At 35.9% G+C, this 22,354-nt stretch overlaps 1 protein-coding gene across 1 annotated transcript in view; it reads left to right on the forward strand.

Moving 5' to 3' along the window:
- Positions 1-20,099, forward strand: part of ARSJ (arylsulfatase family member J) — an 84,243-nt gene extending 64,144 nt beyond the window's left edge. The window contains exon 2 of the mRNA XM_057705214.1: positions 17,681-20,099. Within this exon, the coding sequence (XP_057561197.1) occupies positions 17,681-19,079 (1,399 nt within the window). The 3' untranslated portion in view covers positions 19,080-20,099. The remainder of the gene's footprint in view (positions 1-17,680) is intronic.
- The last annotated feature ends 2,255 nt before the right edge of the window (positions 20,100-22,354 follow it).

Raw genomic sequence — 22,354 nt, forward strand, 5'->3', positions numbered from 1 at the left:
TAACCAAAGATGACTCAGAGTTTAAAGCTTATAATTTTTCTTTCTACACTCGGGTTTCCCACTGGTTTCACAGTTGTGGTCATTTAAAAATGTGTATCTGTACATCTCTTCCAGATAATTTTTTTATTTTTATTTTTTATTTATTTATTTATTTATTTTTGGCCACACTATGCAGCATGCGAGATCTTAGTTCCCCAACCAGGGATCAAACCTGTGCCCCCTGCATTGGGAGCATGTAGTCTTAACCACTGGACCGCCAGGGAAGTCCCTATTTCAGAGAATTTTAAACAGTATTCCGCTCTCTCTCTTCGTTTGATGGGTTGAATTCAACTCCATACAATGTCCACACAGGCCAGCCATCCCATTTCATGCAGTAATCCCAGCTTTAATGCTCCAGGATGTCATTATTTGTGCCATTGCTTTTTATCAAACACCTTCTTAAGCTCCTCAGTGGCCCAGCTTAAATTGTTCAAGAATGAGAATGTGACATTTGTGGTTATCCTGGACCTCAAGCCTATTCAAAAATTTTTTAACTTCATTGTCAATCTGAAAGGTGATTAAAGTGCATGAAGAACAGATTGACTTTCTCATCAAAACAGGCCATCGTCATAACTCATCTCCCATGTGGACTTGTATTAGATGTGGACTTTGATGCTAAATCTGTGCCTCTGAAGAGACGTAGAGGCCTCTAGATACTTTATGATTTCTCTCCTTAAAATTTTCATTTTAGGAGAGTTCAGTTCATCTTCCAGCTTCTAATTGCTAGTAAAAGTTACTGATTCATAGACTGTTAGAACAGAAAGGCCCTGGACACTTCCTAATTCTAGACTCCTTATTTTATATAAGAAGTTTTCGTTTTGTGGAAGGATTTTCCTGCTGTGGCCTAGTATATTTCTTTAAGTGTGTCACCAATAGTTATTCTAACCCATTTCTGCAAAATGTATCAGTAGTCTACAGTATACAGAGATTTTGTGAAGTGATCCTGGATAATTTTTATGCTTGTTGCCTTGTTTTATGAATGTGTACTCTTAAGTCAGTTCACCTGTACCCAATAGCTACTGAACACTTTTCTAGAGAATCTTTTATGAGATTTGAGTATCGTGTAAACATGAACATTCTATGCAAGCCTTTTCATTCATACTGAAACTGCCCTGTTATAAGAGCTAGAGAATAATTATGATCTTTGGCAGAATGGTAGTATCATTTTTTCTAACTCTCAGAAACTAGCTGTTGGCTTTTATACAAGGGAATATCAAGTTACTTTCTCTTTTATTAAAATTCAAAGGGGTGTAGAACAAAGTGTTCGGTATATAGAAGGAAGTGCTTCCTTTCCATAGAACAGTATGTTTCTAGTTCCTCCTAAAAATCTTTAATAAAACATGACAATACTCACTTTACAGAGCATGAATCCTATTAGATACAAAACTACTTCAACACCCAGATTGTCTCTGTGAAAGGGATCTACAGGACTCTGTTTTGCTCCTATCTTACTTAATAATGATTACTAAACTTGTATAATATTTCATTCTTTACTAAAGGGCCTCTTTATACATTATTATATCTTATTTAACTTTCACAGCAACCTGAAGAGAAAGGCATGTGTTGCAATTCTGACCATATTAAGTGAAAGTCAGATGTTATTTGGAGCAGTGATTTAGTTAACCAGGATCCACAGCCCTCTTCCATAGTCAGGGCTGACTATGGCCATTCCCATCATTTCCCTTCATTTCTTTGCCTTTCCCAGGCTGCATTCCTGCATCTACTCATCTTCCAGCTTCCTCCTCTAGTCACACTGAGCTATGAACCTCTGCCCTCTCCTTTCGCCACAAGATTCCCAATACTTTTCTGAGGCATTACTAACTTTTCTGAAAATGTGGGGTCATGTTGTACAGCAACAGGTTTCTGCCATCTCTCTGACCCTCCACCTCACTAACTACCCCTTCCCCAAACCCACGAGCATCAAGCATGTCCCTGTCCCTCATACAGGAGGGGAAAGTTAGGTTTAGGAAGGGTAAGTGATGGATCCAAATGATGGACCATGACCTGAAAGCCATGAGTTCTGATGATGGATCCAGGGCTCCACTTGTTACTTTAAAAATATCAACAATAACCATTTGTTTAGCACTTTAAAGTTTACATAGACATTTTACTAATGTTAACTCACTTTAATGTCTTTAACAACGCTATGAAGTCAGTATTATTGTTCCATTTTGAAGAAGCAGATATGGATACGTAGAGAATTGACTTACCTTAGGCAATGCCTATTTGTTAATGCTGGACTTTACTCTTTTCTTTGAGATTTTATTTACCTAAAATTGATTTCATCTGTTTGTGGGAAGTCTTGTAGTGTCCCCAGGATTTCTGTTAATTACTAGAGGTTCACAGTCTCATGGTCATCTTTTCCTACAGCTAAGCCCTTGATCTCAGCTAAATCCATCTTCTCCCTAGGACAATATACCTTTCAGCTCCAGTGCAATCCAGATATGAAAAATAGTATTTTATTTATTTATTTATTTATTTATTTATTTATTTATTTATTTATTTTACTTTCTGTAAAAACCAAAGCCGGCTGCTTCAGAAGTTGAAGAATGCAATACAGAAATTTTTCACCACCAACATGAGTAGAATTGGCATACTATTTTGACTTTAAAAAATAATTTTTTCATTTTGCTGGAAAGTTACCAATGGATTCAGTATTGGAACTTTTACTCCTAATCTCATAATCTTTAACCACAAAATACTATTTCATAGAAGTATTTGTTATTTAGGTTTGGTAATTATTGACATATCTATTCAGAAAATTTTAATTATAGAATAATTCAGAGACTATTAAGACATAAGTGATTCTCAAACTTTTTTGGCCTCAGGGCCCTTTTGCACTCTCAAAAAATCACTGAGGACTCCGAAGAACTTTTGTTTATATATTAGTTAATACTATTGGCTTTTACCATAATAGCAATTAAAACTGAGAATTTCTTAAAATATTTATTTATTTAAAAATGACAAACCAATTACGTTAACATAAATATTTTTATGATTATAACTATATTCTTTTTAAAAAGTAGTGAGAAGGTTAGCATTATTTTTAATTTTACTATTCTCTTTAATGGCTACCTTAATAGAAGATAATTGGATTTTCATTGTTGTTACATTTTAAGTATGTGATGAAAACTTAGCTTCATAAAGGTATATAGTTGGAAAAGGGAGATGTATTTGAGTCATGTTCTGAGATACATGTGATACTCTCCTTGATTACTATACCAAAATTCATCAAGTGGTAGTTATTTAGAGATTCTTACTCACTGTTAGGTGAGACCAGATAACAACCAAAGGTTGTAAAATGTGTTAAGTCTGCCAAAACTCTCATAATCTCATTGAATTCTGTAATTTTTTCTATCGTGTTTCTATGTGCTGGACACTGATCTAAGCACTTTGCATATATTAGCTTATTTAATCCTCATCATAGTGAGAAAGGTGCTAATATTAACCTCATTTTGAGGTTATTGAAGCAACTGAGTAAACTGAGGCATGGAAATGAGAAACTGATGCAGAGATTCTCTGAAATGAATTTGCCATTTTAGTCCTCAGCTCTGTTGTTTTACAGGATAGTAAATTCAAAGTAAAATAACCCTAATGACAAGGACAAATAACAGAATTGCAAAGTTATTGATAATCATATGACATATTGAACACTCTAATAATATATTGGTAAATTACAAAAGGAGATCACATAGTCCTCCTTTAGTAAGCCCAAATCACTTATTATTCCCTTAGCATGCCTCCAGTTATATTGTCATTAATGATCTGTTTTTGTAAACTTGTTTCTAATATAATCTTTTCTGAATATGACATTTAAGAACCACATTAGTACAGCTTCTGAATATAATTTTTAGCTAATCAATACATGTTTGCATGCAACATTCCCTTATGTTACTATAAAAATATGATTAAACTAATTTTAAGAATCTGTGTTTTGGATCCTAGTAGAAATGCAGCTAAAACAACACAACAGCTTTTCAGGATTGTAGAAATTCAAGAACATGGGAGTGACAGTTTTGGATGTTACAACATAAATTTTTAGAGGAGTTGGCAGGTATGGCTTAATAGGACACATGATCCCTCCTGTCAGTACAAGAAAGTGGGCATCAGGCAGTAGGAGAAGTAGCAGCTTCAAGAACAATTTTTATTCCCTTGAATTCTTTTTTGTTTTTTTATAAATTTATTTATTTATTTATTTAATGTATTTCTTGGCTGCGTTGGGTCTTCGTTGCTGCACACAGGCTTTCTCTAGTTGCTGAGAGCGGGGGCTACTCTTCATTGTGGTGCGCGGGCTCCTCATTGTAGTGGCTTCTCTTGTTGTGGAGCATGGGCCCTAGGCATGTGGGCTTCAGTAGTTGCAGCACATGGGCTCAGTAGTTGTGGCTCACAGGCTCTAGAGCACAGGCTCAATAGTTGTGGCGCACGGGGCTTAGTTGCTCTGTGGCATGTGGAATCTTCCCAGGGCAGGGCGCGAACCCGTGTCCCTTGCATTGGCAGGTGGATTCTTTACCACTGCACCACCTAGAAAGTCCCTCCCTTGAATTCTTAATGGTACCTTCTAGGAGCTTTCCGGGATACATTCAGCTGAGAAACCTATGATCAGTACTGAGTATGCTTTCCCAGGGTCATAGATGCAGTATCTGTGTGATATTTTGGAAACCTATCTGTTATAGTATGAGTAAGCAAAAAACTGGATGGAATAGCCCAGCTGAGATTTATCTATAAAATCTTCCCTCTGGTAGACAAAATAAATATTACTTAATAATATTAAAGCACTCCAAAGAAAATTTTGGGGAACAAGTTTATTTCCTCGTCTGAAATATGTCAAGATGCATACATTAACACTGAAAGTATGACTCAGGCAACAAAGAGATCAGTTGGTTTTTGCTTATAAGTCATTACAACTCAGCATACCATAAATATTCCTATAGATTCAACACCTGTCCTTCTTTTTACAAACCGTCTTCATTCAGAACATTTATCTTGTAAAAATAAAACTGAGTACTTGGCAAGTAACATGGGTCTCCCTATAGATCAATGTGTTATTTCTTTGCATTCCTCCATAGACTTTTAAGGGAACTGACACATTAGTCAAGTAAAAGGGGAAAAGGGCAACTGCATGGGGTAAGCTTCAGGTTGACAACTGGAAATTCCAGTCTGACTGTCAGAAAGAAAGACAGTGCTCAAGACACTAGTTCACTGGTCCCAAGAGATGACATTATGTTTTGCTTTGCTTTGGTTTTGGTTTCATCACTTGCACACAACAGAGCAGTAGGAGAAAGATGTGGAGTTGAAAAGATGATGGACAGAAAGGACACAGAAGAGAGAGAGAGAAATTGTAGTAATAAGTAGTTATAACTAGCATTTGTATAAAAATTTACAATTTACAATATCTCTTATACATTTTATTTCATATAATCCTAACCAAAGAGAAAAAAAAATTCCAGTGGAGGGATCTTCAGGGCATATTTATTTATCTTTTTTATTTCCAGTTTTTGAAGTTATTGTTATAACTGTGAAACATTTCAAACACACAAAAGCTCCTTTTATTTTATTTATTTATTTATTGACTGAATTGGGTCTTCATTGCTGCATGCGGGCTTTCTCTAGTTGTAGTGACTGGGGGCTACTCTTCGTTTGTGGTGCGCAGGCTTCTTATTGTGGTGGCTTCTCTTGTTGCAGGGCATGGGCTCTAGGCATGTGGGCTTCAGTAGTTGCAGCACGTGGGCTCAATAGTTGTGGCTCGCGGGCTGTGGAGCACAGGCTCAGTAGTTGTGGCGCACGGGCTTAGTTGCTCCATGGTATGTGGGATCTTCCCAGACCAGGGCTCAAACCCATGTCCCCTGCATTGGCAGGCAGATTCTTAACCACTGCACCACCAGGGAAGTCCCCACAAAAGCTTCTTAAGAATAATTTAACAAATACTCTGGGTATTTTTCTACCCAAAAGAGAAAGTTGAATGAAAAGAATTATTATATAAAATTAAGGCAGTTGTAACCATGCTGTTGTACATGGGGTACGAAAAAGATGATCTATAAAAACGATTAGGACAAGGATCCATTTAAATTTGCTTAAATTTCTTTCATCTAACTACTTATAAAGTTTAACACCTCAGAATATAAAACATCAGTTCCACATTCTTATCTGCCAGCACTAATTGCTTATTAATACTGCCATTTTTATAATAAATCCTAAGCTATTTAAAATAGTTCAGTATTTAGGACGGAATCAATAGTCATCACTGTTAGAGTTTAGAAAAGATACCAATAGAAGAGCAAAGTCACAGATAGATTAGAAGGCCATGAATTTATCTTTTAGGAAAGAAATTATTTAATACATGTCAATTGGTGCCTATGTTCTGTTTCTAATGATGCCTACATGAAAATGCATGGCTCTAGCCTTGAGAATTTAATCATACCAATTAATACAATTTTTACACAATAATTCTCTTTAGCTGAAACTGCTTTATAACATAGAATTATAAACTTCCTTTACAAATAACGCTAATTAACTGGAAGTGTAATAAACCATCTGCCTTGAGGAATAAGCAAGTATATTCTTTTCTAAACTTTCCCTAAAACATAAAAATTATTCTTTACTTTTGATACTTAGTATATCAGTATGCCCCATAGAGTTATTTATCGTAAATTCTCACTATCCTTTCTGTTCCCCCATAGTACAGTGCCTGGAATATTGTAAGTTCTTAATAAATGTAATTTTTATTAAATTGAATTTGTAAATTTTTCTAGAGACTGCCATCATTTTCTCTACCAAGCCACCGAGTTTCAGTTTGTTTTCACATGGCTTGCAGCTAAGACACTGATACCTTCCACATGAGTTTGACATGAAGTACTTTCACTTACATGTGGCTAATTTCAGATGCAAAGATACTCAGTTATTTGAAAGAGAATTCCTAACCATGGGTAGGAGGAGGTAATCCTGCTCAAGAATGCAAGAATGTTACCACTTTTTTGTTGGGCTAATTTCTAGAGAAGACAACTAATGAACAGAAATGTCAAGCTCTTCATAATTTTTTTTCAAAATCAGAACTGCAAAGAAAATGTTGGACTTTTCCACCATTTGAAAATATGGCAATCCTATTTCTAGGGGAATTAACTAAATGATGGACTAATGCTTACAGAGGAAAGTGAAGAGATCATATTTTCCAAAAAATTAGAAGGATTTTTTCCCTAAGGAATCTGCATTTTACATTAATAATTTTAACTAATATCAATAGAATATTAGCTAAGGATACTTTCCGTAACACATCCTGTCTCAGGGCAAAGTTGGTAACATGAAATGTGGTTTAATATTTAAGCTGCTCTCTGTTCTACACCTCTAAGCACATTTTCTGTTTAGAATAGAAGCGATAAATCAGTTTTTTTCTAAATTGATTTAATAATACTCTGTTGTAGTAGTGAAAATGGCAAGAGAAATAGAAATTTTATTTTGACAGTATGGGTACACTCTGCTTTATGGAATACATGTGTCCTTGAAAAAGTCTCTTTAAATCATTTTATATGCTCCTCTGGGGTTCCCTCTTAAATTTTACTCTGTAAATAATTTTACAGGTAAGGAATCAATTAACTATATAAGTGAATGTTCACGTGGATAGATGTTTGGTAGTCTTTAACTTATGTATTAAACAATATTTTTAAATAATGGAGTGTAGAAAGTCTGGGTCTTTAAAAGGAATACTTCCAAAGGATAACAGAAAAAGGGGGTCATGGCAAATTCCCTCTAGTTAGGGATTAAACTTATTTTTTGATGGAAACTGCCAAGGATTTACACACATTATAGATGAGAATAAAAAGAACATTTCCAGAAAGAAACCACTCACCTTGTGATTTGCAGCCGTCTTTCTTATGAGACCAGGAAAACTATAATCAGTGTAGCGAAAGCTTTGTGGATAAGCAAGTCAATTGCAAGGATAAGCAGCAGGCTCTGATGACCAGCAAAGACCATTCAAAGGCAGGAATTTTTAAAATTATATGACAAGTTATCCTTATGCTTATTTAGTGAAAAGAGACATTTTCTCTGGGTTTTAGGGGATAATTACAGAATTCATTTAGCACATTCCATCCCCTTTCTTCTGGGCTAAAGATAATCGCCCAAGTAGATGTCCTTACTTAGAGCATTCCTTGATAAGATAAATGAGTGTTTCCATTCAGTTGGCATTTAGATTTCTTTTTTTATTTCAAATTGCTAACCAATTGCCTTGGTAAAATTAGTCCCATATTAATAATTAGTCTGAGTAGAATAAGCTAGTTACTTTGAAACCCATTCATCTAAATTTCATCTATATATAAATTTATATAACAGAAAGTGAAAGCTTCCTCTTCTCCCACAATTGTTATTCCCTTGGAAATAATCATGTCTAAGGGTTTGGTGTATATCTTTACATTTTTTTCTCTCTTTCTCTCTCAATGAATACATACACGCTCACATTTATTCATTCATTCATTCAAAAATATTTATTGATATCCTATTATGAGCCAAGTATTGTTTTAGGTGGTGCAGATACAGCAGTGAATAGTCCCTGCCCTCACAGAACCTAACATTTTTTATTGTAAAGAGGTAATAATACAATAAGATATTCTGCCATAGCCAGATGTTCTTGCAGTCAGCAATACATCATAAGCAGGTCTTCAGATCAGTGTTTAGAGCCCCACCATATTCCTTTTTCCATTTATAATCTTGAAGTAGTCTATGCTCACCACCTATACATTTTTCCAGTCATGTCTCGGCTTACAAAAATCTGGGCTTCTTCCCACACCATTCTACTAAAATATCGTTTATCAGGTCTCGTGTGCTTGTTGTGAAATCCAGTTGATGCTGTTCAGTTCTCACTTTCTTTGACTCCTTCACAGTATGGGATACAGGCGACTCTGTATAACTCCCCTCCACTGCTCTAGTTCACACAGCAGCTGTTTCATGTCAGACTCTTTCACTGGTGCTTCTTGCTTTTCTTCTAAATGATGGTATTATTTCCTTGCCCTCAGCCTCCGTTCTGTCTTTCGATAGTGTCATGTGCTCCTATGAATTCACATACCACCTATATGCTAAGTAGTCTCAAATCTTTATGTTATTTCATCCTTTACACCTCCAGATGGGTATCTTATAGGTGCCTCCAGCTTAATACAGAGCAGGAGTCATCTTCCCATTCATTCCTGTTCCTGGATTTCTTAGTGCAGGAAGCCTCCTTTCACTCAGCCACCTAGACCAGACATTCTGGACTCATTTTCAACATTCCTCTGTCCCATGCTCTTCACCTATAATCTGTGACCCTATTAAATGTCCCTCTTTATAATCTCTAATCTTCCCCTCTCATCCTTGCTGTTACCCATCTCGGTTTTGACTATCAACATTTATCTCTTAGATTAATACAAATCCCCTTGCCTAAATCCTGTTCCATTCTAATGCATTCTTCACACTATAGCCAGAGTGCTTTTTCTAATGCAAAACTTATTATGTTATTCTTTCTTCAAAATTTCTGTGGATTCCTATGAGCCCTACATTAAGTACAAAAAACTTAGTACAGCTGTAGGCTGTAATACAGCTCTCTGTAATTTGGCACCTACTTGTCTATATACTCCGCAGATATTCCTATGAATGCAATCAGGTCTAACATGGTCCCTTCTGAGAGCATTTCCTGACCCGCTATTAGCACTCAGACAATGCTGTGGTTTTCTTTGCTGTAGTATTTACTGCTGTCATAATAATCTTCTAACTGTTGTCTGCATCTCAAATAGACTGAGTTCCTTGAGAGCAGGACCCATCGTATTCAACTTTGTGACCCCCAAAGCTAGCAGTGTCTGACTGGTGGTGGGTGAAGGAGTATTAAATAAGTAATTCATACTAAACTATGCCTAGTTTTCATCTCATAAATGAGTTGATATTTGTTCATGAAATGAAAACGTTGGCATAGATTTTGTATGACAACCCTCCCCAATCTCCACCTCCCACCAGAAGATGTAAGTACTAAACGATGAAATGAAAGCCTATAAATAGAATTATAGTCTTTGAGACAAAAAAGTCTTTTGGAAGGAAATAAATAAAGGAACTCCTTTCAGAATATGGAAAATAAATTATAAATTTCTAACTTATAAATATCTGTGGACATTTGATACATAAACTGCAGTCACTTATACCTGTTTCCTTCCCTTCAAAATATCAGTTTCTGTTGCACTTTTGGCTGCTTTTGTACCCTCTAACCATCCGGGATTTTAGAGCCTGAATGAAACTATAAGGATTCATTTTTTATCCTTGTAAGTACAAATACTTACAAGGATACATTAAATATGTAATTGGATTAAAATAATATTATATTAGACATTATTAGAAAAAAGAGAATTCAAAAACTGCTGTTACTGCCAGCACTCAGTAATATAAATTAATATTTTAAAAGATTACAAAACTCTTCACGTATTCTAATGCCAAGCTGAAAGGCCCACTTAGCTTTTTTCTTTTAAGTTGGCAGGAAAGTGAGAATGATAGCTATCGATTTAAGCAGATTTGGCATCAACTCTAGTTTTACTATTGTTCATATGGAATTTTCTTCACACCGTAGCCAGATGGAGACAAAAAAAAACCCACTGAATTTCAAAATTATTTTATTTTTTAGCAAACAGAATTATATTCAGGATATATTCTGGATATATTCAGAATATATTCTGTGAAAACCTATTTTTTCATCCAACTTTATATTATTCAAAGAAAGTTAAATATATATTGATGCCTTTGGAAACTTCTTTATCAAATACCTGTACATAATATTATAAATTTGGTTTTGTAATTCTGCTCTGAGGTTGTAAGGAGTTCTTTATGGAAACACTAAACTATAGTCCTTGACCCCTGAATTTTTATAGAAGGAACCTTAGAAGTCATTTAGTACTTATTTTCCAATTCACATATGTCTTTTGTAGAATCTTTGGTAGATGATCATCTAACCTACTTTTTGGTCTTTATTTCTTTTCTTCTTTGGAATTTTTTTGTTTTTGTTTTTGTTTTTGCATTGGAGTGAAATCTGCCTCCTTGTAATGTTACCCAAGAGTCCCAATTATATACTTTGGAATTTCCAAAACAGAGACCAGCTGGTCCATCTGCCATTCACTGAATCATGAAAGCCACAAATCTACAAGTCATTATTGATTTTTTTCCCTTTCCTCTCCCACTATCCTCCCTCCCCTCACTGATTTAATCCTGTCAGTTCTAAGTCCAAAGTATGCATTTGATCGGTCCATTTACTTTCATTTTTACTGCCACTAGATGGTAGTCCAAGCCACCATCATCTTTGACCCAAACTACTTTAATAGCCTTAAAAAAAAACTCTGTGTTTTGGTTTTAATCTTCCTACAATCTCCTTCCTATACTAACAATCTACAAATTGTAATCCTGACACCCTAGGACAACACAGGATGATTCATTAGAATGCAAGAAGAAATACCAGATATTATATTTATATTTATTTTTATCTTATCTGCTTTAATTCCTATTTTTGTATATGTTTCTATAATGTTTATAAATTAGTACAGTATATATAGTTTAGCTCTTATTTTTCTTTTTTGCTTTTTATTAAATTCATAATCTGATAGGTCCAACTTCCCAATCTAGTTACATAGTCTTATATAACTAACATGTAAACAATTGATTTTATTTATTTATTTATTTATTTATTTATTTGGCTGCATCTTCGTTGCAGCATGCATTGCGAGGGCTTCTCTCCAGTTGTGGCATGAGGGCTCTAGAGTTCCCAGGCTTAGTTGCCCTGCGGCATGTGGGATCTTAGTTCCCTGACCAGGGATTGAACCTGTGTCCCCTGCATTGGAAGGTGGATTCTTAACAACTGGACCACCAGGGAAGTCCCAACAATTGATTTTTTTAAATGACATGTAATGCCTTTCATTTATCCCATTTAGATTTTCTTACACATTTTTTAAAAAATTTGAAACTATCTTGTACCCACAGAAAAAATTAAGTACAGCACAAGTACAACATAAATAACATTTTTCCTGAACCATCTGAGAATTAATTGCCAACCTGATGCCCCATCATCTCCAATACTTTACTGTATATGTCCTACAAAGATATTTTCATATATTAGCCACAAAAGAACTATCAAAAACAGGAAAACATTATTATTCCCATTTAGTCCTCAGACCCCATTTAAGTTTTGCCAGTTCCCCATGTATGTCCTTTATTGGAAACATTCCAGCTCAGAATCACATATTGCATTTATTCATGTCTCCTTAGTCTCTTTCAAACTGGAAGAGTTCCTCACTCCTTCTTTGACTTGTATAACCTTGATAATTTTGAAGATTTTAGGCCAGTTATTTTGTAGAATGTCCCTTAGTGTGGTTTTGCCAGATATGTACTGAGGATTTGATTCTTAAGGTGGAACACTGTAGAAACTATAGTATATTCTTCTCATTGCATCCTACCTGGTGGCACATGATGTTGACTTATCCTGATTACTGATGATGTTAACTTTGATCACTTGATTAATATGGTGTTTAGCAAGCACTTCCACTATGTTTACTCTTTTCCATATATATATATAATTAATAAGTGTTTTGTGAGGAGGTATTTTGAGACTATATCAATATCCCATTGCATATAAAACTTTTCCTATTTACTTATTTACTTATATTACTATGGACTCAGGGTTTCCTATTTTATTCAGCAGGTGTAATTTATTACTGTTTATTTTGATGTTTGCATTGTCCCAGATTTGGCCAGTTAAGAGCTCCTTAATTCAGGTTTTTTTTACATCTTTTTGACATATTCCCTTTCGGTCTTTAAACTCTTCTTTAACTTTCTATGTATATTTTATCTTCTTTGTTCCAACAACATCTTGGGTCATTTAGGTTACTTTGAATCTCCATTTTGCCACTTTTAACTATTCCTCCTAGATAATAAGCATGTCTTCTATTTCTTTATTCAAGTCATGCATAATAATAATCAGTGAGTTGAAGCCAAAGAAAGGGCCCAGAAAAAGGGCACAGAAAGTAGTTTCTGTGCTGCTCCAGAAACTGCTTTCCAGTTTGGGGATTCTCAAACAGTTAATCAGTTAATATTAATTAATATACTATTTTGTAGTTTATTTTGAAGAATTATCTGCTTGGTCTTCCAGCTAGTTGCTGCTGCCAAGTCAATGTCACTGAGAAGCCAAAAACTCTATCAAGATCTTCCCTAGATCCCAACCATCTCCTTCCTGAAAGAAAAAAATGTATTAGCATTCAGTGCTGTTCTTCATGACCGACAGCACTGTCTCCATCTGATCCCAGGGTTCAGAGAACTCTTACCTTCACGTCACCCCCATTGCTAGAGGATCTTTACTTACAACCCACTTGATAATATAACAGCTCTGGCAGCAGGGAGAGAAACAGAACAAGACAAAAACTTAATTCCTGGCACATGTTATACAGTCAGTAATATTGCTTAACTACGGAAATGAATAAATACTGAAGACTAATGCCAATAAATTAACCCAAACTTTACATGGGTCTAACTGTTCAGTTAGCTGTGAGTGTATAGTGGAAAAGTCTTCAAAGCCAAAAATCTGGATTCCAGTGTAGAACTCAAAACTTACAGCTGTAAAACTTGGGAAAGCCACTAAATTACTCTGAATTTCAGTGTTCTTTTATTGTTGTTATTGTTCTTGTTAGATGGAACTAGTAAATGGAATCCCCTGCCTGTTCCACACAGTTGTGGAAGCCAGAGATGACCATGTAAGTGAAAAGTTTCTGTATGCAATTAACTGGTATGAAAGTGTAAGGTTATCATTCTTATCACAGATCTATAGTGCTGTCGTACAGGTGATTTTCCATTATTTTATAAGAAAAGAATCATGGGCAGACTTTTCAAATACCTATCATTTTCCTAAGCTATTTTCTTAATTCTGATCTTTTTTTAAAATGAAAATGAAGCTAACTTGGCAAGAATTTGCTTGCTTTTCGATCCTACCTAATTTGTTTTTTGTTTTTTGTTTTTTTTGTTTTTGTTTTTTTTTTCTTGGCTGCATTGGGTCTTCATTGCTGCACACTGGCTTTCTCTAGTTGCTGTGAGCGGGGGGCTACTCTTCATTGTGGAGCGCAAGCTCCTCATTGTAGTGGCTTCTCTCGTTGTGGAGCACGGGCTCTAGGTGCATGGGCTTCAATAGTTGCAGCACATGGGCTCAATAGTTGTGGCTCACAGGCTCTAGAGCACAGGCTCAATAGTTGGGGCACACGGGCTTAGTTGCTCTGTGGCATGTGGTATCTTCCCAGAGCAGGGCTTGAACCCATGTGCCCTGCATTGGCAGGCAGATTCTTAACCACTGCGCCACCTAGGAAGTCCTGGTTTTTGTTTTTTTAATGCTCACAAATGATCTACTTAAAAAATTGTTCTTAAATTTTTCTGGGATCAGCATAAGCCTCACTATTTGGTTTATAAATTCTTCCTATCTTTAATTAGAAAGTTAGAACAGATTCACTTCCCAAGATTGACTGCATCTTTCCTCTGCTCCTTGATTTTTCAAGAAGTACTGGAATTAACTCTTAAAGAGACCAGAGAAAACATCAGGCTTAGCCCTTGCTGTTCAGGAACCTGTTTCACAGCCTGGTGGGGGAGGTTGGGGAGTTGGGGGACCTCTCTATAACTCTATCCTCCCATCTATAAAATGAACATAAAGGATCCTACTTCTCACTGTTGTAATGAGGACTAAATGCAATAATGCATGTGAAAGAAGGCCTATAAATTATAAAACTTTAAAGAAATATGTTAGTAACAGATGATTCAGAACTCTAGGATAATAATAATAAAAGCTATCATTTATTGAATGTACTCTCCTTACCAGACTCTGTGCTCTCTTTTGATGGTACAAAAACCCAATATGTATTATTATGCTGGCTTTACAAATGAGGAAACTGAGGATCAGAGGGGATAAGTACTGCCCAAAGTCACACAGCTAATAAGCAGTCAAGCAAATTCAAACCCAGATCTGTCTGACCCCAAAACTTATATCCTTAACCCTTGCCTCCAGTTCTACCTCAAAGTCCCTTATATTTGGCCCCAGAGGCTTGAACTCATTTAAGCAGGAGCTGCCCTGAAAAGCTCTCTTCTGTTACGAACTGCTGCCAATCCTTTATATTGTTGATTCTAAATTTTCCAATATGAAAACCATTCTACTCTGGAGAAGACGAAAACCACACAGTTGATTAACAGCTCTATTTCTCTTATTTATCTGCTAACACTGTACCATCTTCTGAAAGCAGCAGCCCTCTTCTTTTGTATTCTTTTTTGTATGAACATTTTCTGTATTTTACACTTTCAAAAGCCTAAATTCCCTTTGCCTTTAGTACTAGGTGCAAAAATGCCCAATTTAATTAGAAAGACTTCAATTGGTTAGCTGTTCAATGAATTGAATAGATACTCTGGCCAAGTACTTTTTCTGCATAAGATTAGTTAATAACCTATGCCTACAAATCCTTCCCTAAATTCTTACATCATACAGATTTCTCCTTTTCAAATATCCTCAATGTTTATATTAATACGTGTTACCAATTTGTCATGTACTTACACAAAAATTAGTGGTTTCAGAAGTGAATGTTTTAGATCCTGAACTGGATCAAAATTATCAAGAGCAATAACACTTTATGAATTTAGTGCTAAATAATACTTATGAAAAGCTTATTTCTTGGGGAGTTTATTACATTTTAAATTACCACAACTGTGTTAATTGTGAACTTTGACAGCTAAATGATCAGCAAAGTAAACAAGGCCCATATGAATGCCATCTTGTGTTAGTGACTGGACATCGCTACAGCTTCTATGAAACCATCAGCCTGTTACTGCAGTCGACACTTTGAAAGAACTCACAGTTGCATTATACCATCATTTGAACATTTAAAAATATATTGAACTATCCACCCAAGACATGTCACACGTTGGCCTTTCAGGTTCAATTTGGAAAATTTCTTTTTGATTTCAATATTAGTTTGTAATTTGATTCCAAGAATATTTTTACTTTTATACTAATACTCTCTGAAAACTTCATTTTCTCAGAATCTCTGTATCTCCTGTTTAAAAAATCTTTTTTAACTTACATAATAACTATAGATGTTAATCGCTTTTAAAATGGCACAAACTAATGGGCACATATTGACCTAATTGAAAATTCATACCATTCTCTGGAAAAAAGGCCCTTGGCAAAATATCCTTGGGAAGAGAACAATGCCAGAAATTAACATCTACTTAATTTTAATGTATAGAAAGGGTTACCTTGTTTTCTTAGACTAAATTGGAAGTGAATGTAATTTTCGTAAAAAGGAGACACTGTGGGAAACATGGAAGGATTCATTTCCTGCTGTTTTGGGGAAAATGTAATTCTTCCTTAGCACTAACTAAAACATTTACTCTAAAATGGCTTTTCAATAACAATGTATTGTGAGTCAGAAATATTCTCTTTCTCATTACAGAGATTTGACAGGTTTTGACAATCAAGCAGGAGATTTTTGTATAATTTTTGCATGTCTTTTTAGTACTTCTGAAGCAGCTTGAAATAAACTATTTCAAAAAATGATTTAGGAGCTAATGTGAGGTCCTTAGACCAAAAACAACAACAATAACAACAACAATAACATGTTACCAAACCAAACTTGAGTCCACTCACCTGTGTGCAGTGCCCAGTAAAGCTAATCTGCTGACACCGGGTTGTGGTAAAGGAAAGTGCAGCATTCACTGTGGGCTCCAAGCAAGGAGTCTAGGCAGCTAGTGCTCGAAAGACCCTGAACTCCCTGATGGCTTTCAGGGAACGGTTTTTAAAGACATGGTGAGGGAGAGGACTGTGGGGTGTGTGATCAGCTCATGCACATTCTTCTGACTGGTTGGTGGTGAGGTAGCCAGGTGTCAACATCTTCAACCTTCTGGTTCCAACCAGTCTGGGGTCTGTATGCTTGTGGGCAGCATACAGTTAACTTCTCCCACCTGGTCGCAGTTTCAGAATGTGCAAAGTAGCTCAAATATTTGGCTCAGAGTATTATCTATAGCCCTTGAGGAGGAACTAAAGGTCCTTGACTTTGTCTAATGGCTAAACTATTATTATTTTGTCTTGAGTGACTGTTTTCCTTTGTTTCTACATTTTCTCACTTCTCTGATTAAATTTATTCTTTGGAACTTGGGGAAGGCCTAGGAGGCTAAAGTTTTTCTGAGAACAAGAAGCAGGTGGAGGACATGGCATGGCGGGAGTAGGTGGTGGTGGTGGCATCTGTCCTGAGAAGGCCCCATAGGATCCTGCTCAGTTACAAACACTCTGAAATTTATATCCTTTCCTTTATCATGTTAGTTTGTTATGTCACATAATTAATTAAAAGATTAAAGTTTATTCAAATTAATTCTGTTATAAGAACCTTAAAAAGACTTTGAGATAAGTGGTTAAATTGTAGTTTCAAAAATACTGATTTAAAGTGAAGTGCATTTCAAATGTTAAATATATAGCTGATTAGGGTAGGACTTTTGGGTCAACAGTAGAATACTGAACTGGTCATATTTTATTTGGGGTAACATTTCTCTTCATAGAAACATTGTTTAATTTAAGAATCATTTTTTAATGTGGAATCTCTCTTTTATCCTTCGCTGACACGATTTTTACTCTTTTGTCAAGGTATCAGATACACACCGGCCTTCAACATTCTATCATAAGACCTACTCAGCCCAACTGCTTACCTCTGGACAATGCAACCCTACCTCAGAAACTGAAGGAGGTTGGATATTCAACACATATGGTTGGAAAATGGCACTTGGGTTTTTACAGAAAAGAATGTATGCCCACCAAGAGAGGATTTGATACCTTTTTTGGTTCCCTCTTGGGAAGTGGCGATTACTATACACACTACAAATGTGACAGTCCTGGGATGTGTGGCTATGACTTGTACGAAAATGACAATGCTGCCTGGGACTACGACAACGGCATATACTCCACACAGATGTACACTCAGAGAGTGCAGCAAATCTTAGCTTCCCATGACCCCAGAAAGCCGATATTTTTATATATTGCCTACCAAGCTGTGCACTCTCCACTGCAAGCCCCTGGCAGATATTTTGAACACTACAGATCCATTGTCAACATAAACAGGCGCAGGTATGCTGCCATGCTTTCCTGCTTAGATGAAGCAATCAACAATGTGACCCTGGCTCTGAAGACATATGGTTTCTATAACAACAGCATTATCATATACTCTTCAGATAATGGAGGCCAGCCCACAGCAGGAGGAAGTAACTGGCCCCTCAGAGGTAGCAAAGGAACCTACTGGGAAGGGGGGATCCGGGCTGTTGGCTTCGTGCACAGCCCACTTCTGAAAAACAAGGGAACAGTGTGTAAGGAGCTTGTGCACATCACTGACTGGTACCCCACTCTGATTTCACTGGCTGAGGGACAAATTGATGAGGACATTCAGCTAGATGGCTATGACGTCTGGGAGACCATAAGTGAAGGCCTTCGTTCTCCCCGAATAGATATTTTGCACAACATCGACCCCATTTACACCAAGGCGAAAAATGGATCCTGGGCAGCGGGCTATGGGATCTGGAACACCGCCATCCAGTCGGCCATCAGGGTGCAGCACTGGAAACTGCTCACAGGGAACCCAGGGTACAGCGACTGGGTGCCCCCTCAGTCGTTCAGCAACCTGGGACCGAACCGGTGGCATAACGAACGGATTACCTTATCAACTGGCAAAAGTATATGGCTGTTTAACATCACAGCCGACCCCTATGAGAGAGTGGACCTTTCTAACAGGTATCCCGGCATCGTGAAGCAGCTCCTCCGGAGACTCTCACAGTTCAACAAAACCGCGGTGCCCGTCAGGTATCCCCCCAAAGACCCCAGAAGTAACCCTCGGCTCAATGGAGGAGTTTGGGGACCATGGTATAAAGAGGAAAACAAGAAACAGAAGCCAAGGAAAAATAAGGCTGAGAAAAAGCGGAAGAAAAATAAGACAAAGAAGAAACAGCAGAAAGCAGGCTCGTTTACAAATTGCCGTTCGGGCGTTACTCGTGGATAAGTACAATTTTTTTCCTGTTTGGTTAAACTTAAATCAGTACTTAGTCTTTCACCAGTTTTCTAGGTGAACCAGCATGTTTGGCTCAATAGGATCCCGACCATCAGCAACAGACCATTTATTTCGTGTTATGCCACTCGAGACTTCTGCCACCTGGAAAACTTGTACTCAGTGCCAAAGGTGCTACTCTTGGAAGCCATGCTTAGAGCAGAATGGAGATGTTTGTTTCTCTTGCTCCTTTAGAAAAGGTGGTCAGTGACGAGTTCAGCTGCTGTGCTTCAGTCAATTGACCAAACACTATGCTTTAAATTATAACATTGGACTGTAACCTACAATTGATGGACATGCTACTTTGATGGAAGTTACAGGGTAGCATGATTAAAAACCACCTTTGATGAAGTGTAGTCAAAGGTTGCATCACCTCAAAGGCCTTGAAAAATATTTTCTTCTTAGTGAATTTTTGTATCTCTATAATAGGACACTTGGGTTTTTTTAATTAATTCTGTTTCATATATCATTTCCTTTTCTGTGAAAATAAGCTGTTTTTCTCACATGAGAACAGCTTGCACCTCACTTTATCATGCATGAGGGAATGGCAGATAAGAATGTTTGAGCACACTGCCAAAACGTGAATGTAACTATTTTTTAAACACTTTAATAGTATGATGTTTCAGCATAAAGTACATAATTTATTTTTACAGAAAAAAAATTATTTTGTTTTCATAAAATGTTATACAAATGGCTTTTAATTATTTTATTTTTGTTTTCTACACTACATGCCATTAGAAGAATTTTATTTCATATTGTCAAGATTATCAAGCACTGTAATACTATAAATTAATAGTGTGTGAATTCATAAAATATAAAAAGGAAAAATGATAATCATCATTGTTCAGCCGTTATTTTGAATGTAATAAGATGAATATATTCCTTACAAATTATTTGCAAATTCAGTGTTTGTACAGAATTGAGAAACAACTTTATTGTTTCTATCATAAAGTTTATTTAATTATTAAAATGACATTTTATAGCACCAGCAAATTGTGTGGCTTTTCTGATTTAGCATCTACATAGAATTATATTATTCATTTCTAACAAATGAAAGTCTTTACAAATAGGCAAATGAAGGTATGATCTGCTAACAACCATAGTAATATAATATAAAATTTTTGCAATTAAGATATATTTCCACTTGGCTACTGCATGGAGAGAAGTGTTCTCTTGTTAATAAAAAAGATTTGTAATGACCCTACTCTCATACAAAGTGGGCATGGTGTGTAGATACAGAGAAATGAAGATATGGATCCTACCTAGAGTAGTTAAAAATCGAATTTGAAATCACACATGGAAACGTCATGAGGAGGATTAAAGGAGCGTGATCTGTAATGAAGTTTATCATGGGTGATCAGTGAGGACAGGTTGATGTGGTTCCTGTCGGTCCTGGAGTTTTCTTTAAGGTGCCCTCTCCTAATACTGCCTGTAAGCCTCATAGTTTACACTTGAAAAATCACCGAGAGCTAAAACTGTGATATGTGAAGGTACCACTGTGATTAAAGAAATGTACATGGTGGTATGGTAGCATACTATTAAATACATTTATATCAGAATTCAAAGAACAACTTCTCACAGTTTATGGAAATCTCTAAAAGTATCAATAGACTGTTACCAAAATTACTGAAATGGACAAAAATAATTTAATTTTTTAAAATTTTAATATTTCAGTTCTAGAATATATATTTCTGTTTCATTATATAGGATAAAATACTATTTCCTGAGTTTTGTGTTTTGTCAACTGTATATTTAAATGGGTCTTAAAAAGCAAAGGCATACTGTCTCTGTTTTCCTCTCTTAGTGGCACATAAATTAATGAGGTATCTTAAAATAGATAGCATCTTATAATTCAAAAGATAGATTTATTATTACATTAAAAAAGAGTTCTGAGGGAAAATGAGTTCAGGAAATGTGGAGTTAAACATGGTTAAAAGGGGTCAATTTATGCAGACTTTCTTAGTTTTAAAAATCCTACCTTGCCTTGTAAATCTCTAACAGAAGGAAATTTTTATACTTTGTTTTCTAATTTACTTTACAAAACCCTTGTCTACAAGTGTGTTACACAGGACTAGGCAAAGTATGGAATAGACTTTAGAAATTTTTAGTGTAAACATAGAATCTTCTAGAAATCTCTAGCAAGACAAAAAGGAGCAAAGAGGCAAATTCGCATTATGAAAATTAACTCATATTTGAGTCCAGTAGATATTATGTAATATGGTGTGATTTTAAATTCTCTGCAAATGACCATAACTTTCTCAATGAAAATAAATTAGCCCACAGTTTTCTGCCTGGAAATGACTTCAGGGATGTTGTTCACTATTTTTAAGAGAGTACCTGCCCCCCCACATATGACTCTGGGTAGGCTATGATTTAGGAGTCTGTGTCTTGCCCTTAAGAAATTAAAATCTAGTACAATAGTCATGTATAAATAATGAACAGAAATGTTTCCAAAATGCTGTCAACAAATCACTAGGTGTTTCAAGATGTCCAGGGAGGAAAATACTGTGCACTTGACTTTTATGCTTTAATCATTAAAACTATGTTCGCATGGGGCATTTATTCTCAGATGTCATTTTCCTAAACTGTGGTTCTCAGGTTGCATTTCTAGAGTTTCCTGTGGCTTTTTCAAGTGTAAATGGCATCTCTCTGATCCTTTTATTAGGATATCAAAGGAAACCCCTGCTGAATTATAAGTATCCCCCTAGCTTTGTCAGAAAATAAATTGTGGATGTGGCTTATGTGTCTTGGAATGGAAAGGATCTAAATCATTTTATTCAAATGAAAAAACAAAGAAAACTTAGGGGTACCTTTCAATCAGTGAAAACACCCACACCAGGGCTGTCAAGTCTTGTTTGTCTGTATTTATGTACTTTCCCCTCACTTTTCCCTTTTAAAAATCTTAAGAATAGAGGAGAGATTGTCCCTTTAATAGTTGAATGAGTGGATAGTTAATACATTGTAATATTTAATATTCCAAGGTACATGAATTTGGCATCAGGATTGGCTTCTAAAGCATTTTATTCCTAGGATTCTTGAGTACATACATTGTGAATTTGTCAGTAGCCATCAGAATGAGTGTTGTTGGCAGGAATAAACTGGCTTGCCAGAAGTAGCAAACAAAATTCTTGTGTCAGAAGTTAGTAATTTCATTGTTTCCTCTTAGTGAAATTACTTATTAAAATTCATCCATGCAACAAATGTTTATTAAATCCTACTGCCTGCTTCGT

This window comes from Hippopotamus amphibius, chromosome 13, assembly GCF_030028045.1.
Source record: "Hippopotamus amphibius kiboko isolate mHipAmp2 chromosome 13, mHipAmp2.hap2, whole genome shotgun sequence".
NCBI classification, from domain to species: Eukaryota; Metazoa; Chordata; class Mammalia; order Artiodactyla; family Hippopotamidae; genus Hippopotamus; species Hippopotamus amphibius.